Here is a 9,687-nt window from a genome sequence, read left to right as displayed (position 1 = left end):
TGTGATAAAACATGATAAAAACCATCAAAACAGACATTGTGAGGGATTTTTACCTGCTCCGCCATTGTAGGCGCATACACATTCACCCATCTGTTGCTCTGGCGTGCACCGACAGTGAGACCATGGAGTGTATATAATATATATGAGTGAGACGAGTGTCGATTTGTAGCGTTCTCTCTTCTGATTGGATAAAAATTCCGGGATACTACAATACGTTTATTTGCCGATTACATGCAAAGCAGCTGATTGAGAGATCAGCTTTATGAAACACGCACATTATGTAAGTGATCACTGTATGAATAAAGAGCGATTTTACACTTATATTAACATAAATAAACCGCTTACTTCACCTTTAAGGAGTATGCGTGGAACACTACAAATGTTATTAATTTTTAATTTTTTTTCAATTTGTTCTGTTCTTTTGTGTATTATTTGTACTGATTTTGAGGGCAAAGAGTATTTGATATATTACAGTGGGAGATGCATCCGCAGTTTTCTGGCACCCCTCTAAATGTTTAGCCTGGCTCCGCCCGCCTACCTACTTCCGCTCAAATTAAATTTTCCCTTCAGTAGTCAGTCTGGGTCTGAGGTGTATTCATGTGTTCGAGCTCAGGAACATTTCTGCTCGGCCAATCAGCGAACAGAGCGAGTGGCTGAGAACGATGACGTTGAAGTTGCGCGCCAGTTTCAGTTAAATGCTGTGTTCCTTTATACTCGGAACCCGGAAATTTCTGACTTGGTAGTTCCGAGTTCCGACCTGTCTGTGTTCCAGTGCACCTCAAATGAAATGAAGTACCATGGTCTGGTAGGACCAGGCTACTACATGTTCTGGTGTCATTGTAGAATTGACACAGAGGGGTGTCTGTCCAACCCTAACCCCTGAAGGAGCCCCCTGAATGTTGCTTTGCCTCAAGGACACTTGTGGTTTTAGCATTGCATTCCTATAACATTGTTGGACGCACAATGGACATTCCAACAAGGAGCGTCAACATTGATGCAGCAGAGGCTTTTTTTCTAGGCGTTTCTTTTCACTGTCAAAACCTACTTCCTATGCTCTCTACCCACAATGCAACAGGACCACTGACAGCTAAGTCAGAGTTTGCGTGGGTGTGTATGGGAGAAGTGTCAGGAAGTCATAAAACAAACTTACTCAATGTCACGTACATTAGCTCCCATTAGCTACTGGTCAAACCAGTCAAAGCCACAAATGTACTGTATTGTATTGCTCATGAAGTCAACTTTGATTACTAATATGACGTAGTAATATACAAATGTTTCATATTCTTCCATAGGCCCTGCATTGAACCAAGCTAACAAAAATGGGCATGGTAACAATGTGGTTCTTATTAAATTAGCACAAAGTAAAACATGATTTAATATATTACTGTGAAGAAACTGCAGGGCCCAAAGTTACACCTTGCTTTTTCAACAACAAAAAAATTAAAACTTTAAAATTATTAGAAAATTAAAGCAAGAAAATCCACACATTTCTGAACCATGAAATGTTTTGTCTAGAAAAAGAACTACATGTTTATTGAAACAGTTTCCAAGTATTTGTCTTTCAGTCAACTCACTGATTAACCATAGTTTCAGCTGTGCTTGTATTGTTGCTAGTTCATTTAATAAGAAAGCATCATATGTTATTAACTCTTCATATGTTATGTGTGCAAACAATCTTCCTTTATAAAGTAACAAGCAGCAACAGCGTTCAAATAAATGTACTGGGAATTGAAGTAGAAAGTGTCATGAAAAGAAAAGATGAAATAAAGTACTTAACTAAATGTACTCAATTACAATCCACCACTACATATAATATGTTATGAATTGTACTTTATGTAAAAATCCACAGGACATAATCAGAATGTATTCTTGGGTACAGTTGGGTTTCCTTTCATGTTGGCACTTTCTTTGTACATATATATAACACTAACATTATACGTCCAGCCCATTCACTTCAACTGAAGTCTGCACGATTTGGGAAGTGGGTGTTGTGTGTGTGTGTGTGTGTGTGTGTGTGTGTGTGTGTGTGTGTGTGTGTGTGTGTGTGTGTGTGTGTGTGTGTGTGTGTGTGTGTGTGTGTGTGTGTGTGTGTGTGTGTGTGTGTGTGTGTGTGTGTGTGTCTTGCCTCCTCTGTGGCCCATGTTCACCCATGTCACCCTGAGGAGAAGAATCTTGGGAAACTTTAATTCTATGTCTTAATAAAAGACTCTCCAGGAAGTTTTGAGATTTTTGTCTATTCTGCTTTTCTAACACGTCTTCTTTCATTCTAAAATTTAAAAAAAGCTAAAATAAGTGTTTATTAAACCTGGTCTGTTGGCGTCTGTATATCTCTCCTATACAAACATCTTTAATGGACATTATCTTAACCTTACATTATCTTAACCACTGTTGTAACATTTAAATAAAGCTTTTAACTTTGGCTTTATCCAACATCTAGATTATAGGTTTTTAAAGAGATGCAAATGCATCTATATAACAATAATTAATGCATAATTAGTTCGATAACATTTGCATATTTATTCAAACATTTCTGAAAGGAATGACCCTCTTTACCTGCAGGGGTCTCACCTTAAGCTATAAACACTCCAAAACTATCAAGATTTAATTTCGTTAGCCTCATAGCATAATTGCCTAAATCATATTTACTCTACCCTACATCTACTCTATTCTACATCTACTCTACTCTACATCTACTTTTGGTTAGCCCAATATCACAATTGCCTAAGTCATATTTTAAGGGTTATAGAGTAGGGTAAAGTAGATGTAGAATAGATGTAGAATGGAGTAGATGTAGAGTAAAAGTAGAGTAGAGTAGAGTAAATATGATTTAGGCAATTATGCTATGAGGCTAACAAAATGATTATGTGCATTGTGAAACGAGTCCCTTGTTGTGACAAATTCACAATTATCACCTAACTTTTTCTCAGCTTTTTCCCCCTAGCACTTTAAGCTCCTTGTTTTGGTTTCAGACCCCGTAGATTTCATTCATAGCAGGAGGAACAGCTCTGAGAAAGCCTGGAGATAAAGTGGGCTGTGTCAATAAACCGTAGCCAGCTCCACCTTCACAGTAACTTAACAGTGTGTCAGATGTTTGCTGCCCGCATGCTCAATTTGAAAATCAGTTGACTTTAAGTCCAGGGAAAGATTTGATGAAATTGTGCTTATACAGCCTACTGAACAAAAACTGTTTTTCCATAGATAGATAAATAAAAGATAGTGAATATATGTCAAAATCATCTTCATTTCTTCACTTGTAGAACAGTTTAACTTCAAATTACCAGTCCATCGATGACTCTAAATCGATGCTTAAAACTCACCACTTTGCGCTGGCTTTTACAGTAATACAAGTGGAGCTTTTACTATTCTAGTATTGTCTTTTTATTTTTCACGTTATTTAGGCTTATATCTGTTATTTTATATTTTGTTTTAAGCCTGTTGGCCTGCTAGCCTGGTCCAACCAGACCATCTTACTTCATTTCATTTGTACAGAAGGTCTGGAACTGCTCTATTGGCATTAGGGCTGTGCGATATATATCGTCTGACGAAACAAAAACGTCTATCGTTTCATTTTATGCAATATCGTTTATTTCGTTATGTCACAAATCCCACTCTTTAGGAGACAAACTATACATGTAGCTCGCAGTGAAGTTACTGTTGATTAAACCGAAGATTTCATACAGCGTAACTTCACATTAAAAACCTTTAACTGGTGAAATGTGAGAAATCAATGTCTTTGACTTTTATTTTGAAGCAGAAACACTTAGCGCTTCTTAGCCCCGCATGCGGGCGGCAGTGAAAGAAAGCCTCTCCATACGTCCATCTCAGCTCGGCCTAACGGGGCTCTGCTGCTCCGCTGGCTGACCGGAGGTAGTGGTAGTTAGTCAATGTTTCTTTGCGCGGTGATTAAGGGAGAGGAGGGGGAGGACCAATGGCAACAAAGGAGACAGAGAGGACGCTGGCTCCTCCTCTCTCTCTCTCTCCACCCTCTCTCTCTCTCTCCACCCTCTCTCTCTCTCTCGCTCGTTCTCTGTGCGCTTTATAGATGCACATAATCCCCGAGTTGACCCAGAAAACAAACCGCTCTGCTCTGACTGTACCGAGACTCGCAGAGTTTCCAATCCGCCGCAGGGGCTGCATGTAGCCGGAGCATCAGCCGTAACGCCCGGCCAACCGATCCAACTTCTCTACGCGCACGGATTTCCACATTTACTAAAATACATCGGACTAGGTAGGTGTCGTCTTCTGTTCTGTTGCTCCCTTAAAGCAGGTAGAGGCTGCCACTTTCCCTTTCCCATACTGCTGACTTACTTTATCACATCTCCACAGAATAAACACAGGCTGCTTATATCTGCATACAAGCTAAGACAGGACACATTTCACCAATAGCAACTTTGGTTTGTTGCGCTTTTGTGGGCAACGCGTAATGCCAAATAGCCCGCACATGCACAGTCTAACGAAGAGAGAGATAATGTCTGCTTGTGTATGAATGCCATCAAATTATTATCCTCATTCAGACTAGTCTTTTAAAGTGGCATATTGGCACAATGATAGTCCAGATCTGCAAAGAAGCTCCACAGATATAGGCTACAGTATAATTAGATAACAGTGGATATAACAGCAGAACGTTCCAATGGGGATTTAGGTATTTAGGGAAAGTGTCATGTTTAATCAGCTCTTAACATGTTGAAATGCTACGAGCCAGCAGCAGCCATGGACACCACCACAGTTCATTTTGCTTGTTGAGAGGGAATTAAATTAAAAAGCCTGAACTGCCTTTGTTAGACTATTTTGTTCAGACAGGAGCCAGGCATTCAATCATATAGCATGGCTCGCTCTGGATGTGTTTTTACAGTCACCTCGTTTAGAGGCAGGCAGGTTATAAAAGAGAATGTCATACATTTATTACACGAGCCAATCACGTTGACAACAAATTAGCCTTCCAGCATTGTGTGTGTCTGTTTGTCATCTGTGGGTGATCTTAATTGGGGAGATGTTTTGTAATGACTGTGTGAAGAAAAGACAGAGGCAGTATGGTGTGTGTGTGTGTGTGTGGTCTGAAGAAGCATTCCTCTGTGTCCTTTTGGCTGCAATGCAAGGGTATTGCTGCCCTCCCTCGTCAGCATGAGACCCAGTGCTCATTCACTGATGTGGATGATGTGTGTCATTTTGGAAGGTTTCTGTGTTCAAACAGAGAAGGGGAAACTGTGGGAGAGAGAGAGGGACACTAGGCTAGTTTCAGTAGAGAAACGCTGGGGTTTGTTCTCAAGTGAGTCAGTGAGGGAGTTTTTTATTTTTGTCATTGTTTTACAGGGGCGCTCCAGCGGTTTAGTTTTTCACCACAGTGACATTGGAGCAGAGACAGAGATACTGACTATTAGTCTCTTAGCCTCTGGGTAAAAAGCCTTACATGCTGAATCCTACAATTCCCATAACACAACGTGATAAATGCTCCCATCTGTAACCCCCTCACCTTCACTTTATCATTTAGACGTAAACATGTTTACACAAAAAAGTCTCAAAGGCAATCCGAGACAACTCTGATGACATCATCAGGGAAGGGCTGGGCAGTATGGGTAATACATTTGATGATTTGATTTTTCTTTGACTCAAATAATTGTCTACTAGTAGATGATAGCTGGCTATGTTAGCTGTGTTGAATAACAACAGTTCTGTAGGCTACCTGGCTAGCTGGCTTCATGTTGAAATTAAACAGGTTTACATACCTGTTAACAGAGCCTAGGCTGTGTATCACTGTATAACATTCACCACGCACACACAGTATGGACGTGTAGCGCAAATTGTGAGGAGATAGGATTTTGACAACAAGCGTTCTCCAGAATCCCTGACTCAAACTTTAATGTGCTGGAGGGCCCCCTTTAAGCTGACTTGTGTTATAATGACTGTGATTTCCAATCTAATTTGACGTGTAGTGTGTGTATGTTTTCATTGTTGACAGAGAGCAGCCATGGCCGAACACATGATGATGCCCATGACCCACGGCTTCAGGATGGGCATGAACGGACCTCCGCAGCACGGCGGTGGAGCTGTCCAGCCCGGCCTGCGCAATCTACCCAACGGACAGGTCATGCACTATGGCCGGAGCCCCCAGAGCAACCTGCACGAGGCAGCCATGAGGCAGCGCTCGGCCATGGTGGGGCCCGGAGGCATGGTGAACGGTGGAGCGCCCATGGCCAACCACCACCACCAGCAGATGATGTCTGGGAACATGATATACAACGGCCAGGCTCAACAACAACAACAACAACAACAACAACAACAACAACAACAGCACCACCACATGCACCAACAGCAGCAGCAGCAACAAGGTGGCCATCCACAGCAGTACCATACCGGTAACCTCACCTCTCAGCAGCTCATGGCCAGCATGCACCTTCAGAAACTCAACACCCAGTACCACGGACACCCTCTGGCCTCAGCCAATGGCCACCACATGCCCAACGGAGCTCAGTACCGCATGGGCCCATCCCAGCTGGCGGGCATGCAGCACATGGGCGGCAATTTGGGCATGAACGGCATGGACATGGACCTGATCGACGAGGAGGTTCTGACCTCTCTGGTGTTGGAGCTGGGCTTGGACCGTGTTCAGGAGCTGCCTGAGCTCTACCTGGGACAGAACGAGTTTGACTTCATATCGGACTTTGTGTGCAAACAGCAGCCGAGCACAGTGAGCTGTTGAGCAACAGCAGCCTGGAAGCTGTTTATTTGAGTTTGTTTGGACTGGACTGGACTGGACACACCCCCAAAGAATGACAACTAGAGCGGTCCCAGTAGCACAGCGAGAAAGGAGACAATCTCTCTGTTCTGTTATTTGGGTGTTTCTGTGTCTGTGTGTTTTCTGGTACACCTTCACACTGACCTGCCTGCTGCCAGCTGACATTTGGATTATTTGAGCCACCGCCAGGGAGATCTGTCGTCTTTGGCCCAAGTTGAGGCAGCCGTGCTCTCGTCTGTACCCGTCTGGCCCCTCAGCACACGTGCCTGCAGTGCCAATGCTTTGGGATCGTTGTGAACTTAAGGAACCCAACGAGGGGAACGCCCAGAAAAAGACTATCCATCTGGGCCTGCTTGATATCTGTGGCATCTCTAAATGTACTTTATCTCCGGTGACACCTTCAAATAGTAGCAGACATTTTACAAGTTTATAAAAGGTAGTCCTCTGAAATTATTTGTGTAAGGATGAAGGGATTAGGAATGGATTTTCTTTTCTGTCAATGTGTGTGGGTATTGAAGGCTGGCTCTTCAAAACTGAGTTCCTACAAAAATATTCCACATTTCCCTTTGAATAGCAGGAGAGTGAGGTGGTTGTGCAGCATTCCTGGCTGACGTGATGGCTGAAATGTTCTTTATCTTTCACTCTCATGTACCTGACTCTGATCAAATCTGCAATCACTAAATGTATGGCACCAGTTCCCAACCAATGAACTGTGATCATTGGCCATATAGCACACTGCTGAGTGATATAGTGAGTGTTGGTCTAAACAAAGCATTTATCTGTAGAGAAATGCTCAGAAGTTGCTCTGCTCCAAGTCGGACAGTTAGCTGCACATTGCGACCGAGTCTTGGGTTACTGCTTAGTAGAATTGCACAAACTGTTAGTGGGGGAGAGAAACCTGTTGTGGGAAACACCATGACTCTGGCTTGTTGCAAGCTAAACAAAAACAGCTGTGGCGTACATAGACTCTCAAACAGGCATGCGTCAAACCAGTTCTTAGCATTTCAACAGCAGAGAAGTATATAGATGTATACATTGATGTAAAGAGATGGCCTGCAGTAAAGCAAACTAGTTCTTGAAATGTTCATAAATTGACAGGTTAACAAGTTGAAGTTGGGCTGTGAGGCACGCAGAACAAAAAGGACATGGCCCCCCTGCACCCCTCCTGTGCACACCACTGGCTAACAGAAAGTTAAGGTGTTAGTCACAGATCTAATGTGGGATTTTCCCTCTCAAACAGGATGGGTCCAAATCAAATTTAAAAGTGTGTGATTGCAGCATTTGCGTCTGTGTGTTACTAGTGTAAGTCTGTGTGTGGTCAGTGCAGCAAGGCATTTAAACCCCATGGCATGGTGCCCTCCTCCCGTGCTGAAGGTGATGGAAGGCTGTGCGGGGATTCTGTGTGTGTGGGGGGAGATGGATTTTGATGTGTGGACACAGCACTCCCCACAGCAGCACTTGCTTTAATCATTATTTAAAGCTACCGCTACCTGTGGCATTGATTTCAATTGGCAGGGGGAGTGAGCGCAGAGCACAAAGCGTGCAAAGTTGTTGTTTATTGCCATAGATTAGCCTACTCTGCTGCTATTCTACTGATTAGATTCAAATTAAATGTTCTTACACGCTTGTCTTAATTGAGGTTGGCTTGCACATTCTCAGTAACTCAATACGTGTTAAGATGGGCTGCTTCTGTGGTGTTTTGTGGAGGTGTTGTGCTTTGCCGCTGCAGGCCTGTTGAGAGAGAACTTCCTGCGCTCATGAGGCTATTTCTGGAGCTGTGTGAGGGGTCAGGACAGTGCTGCTGCACCGTGTTAATCTGTTCCAGTACAAGTGCTGTCCCTGTCTCTCTAGAGACCTGGCCGTCTCCAAAGCTCTCCTCTCATACAATGGCCATTGAAACGCTGTGGTTACAGCAGGAGCCTTCCCCGCTCTGTTTCTATTTACACCTGGCAAACTGCAGCCGGACAAAAGTCACAACCTCGCTGTTAAAATGGAAATCCTTTTGGCCTTAGCGAGACAGTGGCCTCTGATTACTGCTATATCAATAAGTGGAGCCTTCTTCTATGTATTGTATCTTTGTACTGTAGACTAGAGGTGAAGTTGAACTAGACACATTTAAGGTACTTTTGAAAAAAAAAAAACCTTTGTCAGATGTAAATCAGTGGCTGATTTTGATGTGTTGACAAAAGATTATATCCTTCATTTATTTTTTTTATTCTTTTTTTTTTTTACAAACGAGTTTGTAGATACAGTATGAGTGTACCAATGGTTTTCTGGGTGCAGGGCCTGAAGTTTTAAGACCAAGTAGACTGCATGTTAAAGCAAGCGCGAGGGGATGCCACCACTTTCCCACAAAGCAGCCTGAGAATGTACAGTACAACACACTGTGGGAACTTGTCTTAAAATATAAAGAAAAAACGTGTGAGATTGTACTCCTTGTTCCAAAAGTACACATCATTCATTTGGGTAACCCCCCCCTCCCCCTTCCCCCCTTCTTGTCCTTCCCCACTACCCCCAAAGCTTTTGTAATGTTATTGATTCTATTTTAAGAAAATGTATTTATTTTCAAATAAAATATTTATTTAAAGAAATATATTCTTAGTACCTTTATCCACTCGAAAAGAGCACAATATGGCACATGGACTTGACTCAAATGGAAAGTACTGTAATGTTGCTAGCAAACTGTTTGCAGCCCATTCCAAAGACGCTTTCAGATGCTATCAAGCATCCCTATCTGCAGAGCTTTTATTCTCTTGATGGTTTAAGACAATGTTCCACCTACAGGAAGTGATGAGCAAACTAAACAGTAAAGAACAAACAACATATCCTTCAAGGTAGTGAGTCAGCACTCTGTCAACACATAGCTGGACCCACCAGCATAGGTTTGAAGTTTATGGTGCGTCAAAACTTTAAAATGTGAATTTGAAAAGGCGAAAGACCTGCAAAGTGACAAC

The 9,687-nt window shown here is 42.7% G+C and overlaps 1 protein-coding gene across 1 annotated transcript; it reads left to right on the top strand.

Annotated features, from left to right (window-relative positions):
• The first annotated feature begins 4,090 nt into the window (after window positions 1-4,090).
• On the top strand, window positions 4,091-9,243 carry cited4a (Cbp/p300-interacting transactivator, with Glu/Asp-rich carboxy-terminal domain, 4a). Its single transcript, XM_080045485.1, has 2 exons — window positions 4,091-4,228; window positions 5,957-9,243. Exon 2 carries the CDS (start codon window positions 5,966-5,968, stop codon window positions 6,695-6,697), a length of 732 nt encoding a protein of 243 aa, XP_079901611.1. The 5' UTR covers window positions 4,091-4,228; window positions 5,957-5,965; the 3' UTR covers window positions 6,698-9,243.
• Window positions 9,244-9,687: the final 444 nt, after the last annotated feature.

This window comes from Ammodytes marinus (genome assembly GCF_949987685.1).
Source record: "Ammodytes marinus genome assembly, chromosome: 17".
Taxonomy (NCBI): Eukaryota; Metazoa; Chordata; class Actinopteri; order Uranoscopiformes; family Ammodytidae; genus Ammodytes; species Ammodytes marinus.
This window is presented reverse-complemented; position numbering and strand designations above follow the sequence as displayed.

Bases quoted from the DNA above. Each gene is read 5' to 3' on its own strand.
- cited4a (XM_080045485.1), top strand. From the start codon at position 5,966: ATGGCCGAACACATGATGATGCCCATGACCCACGGCTTCAGGATGGGC.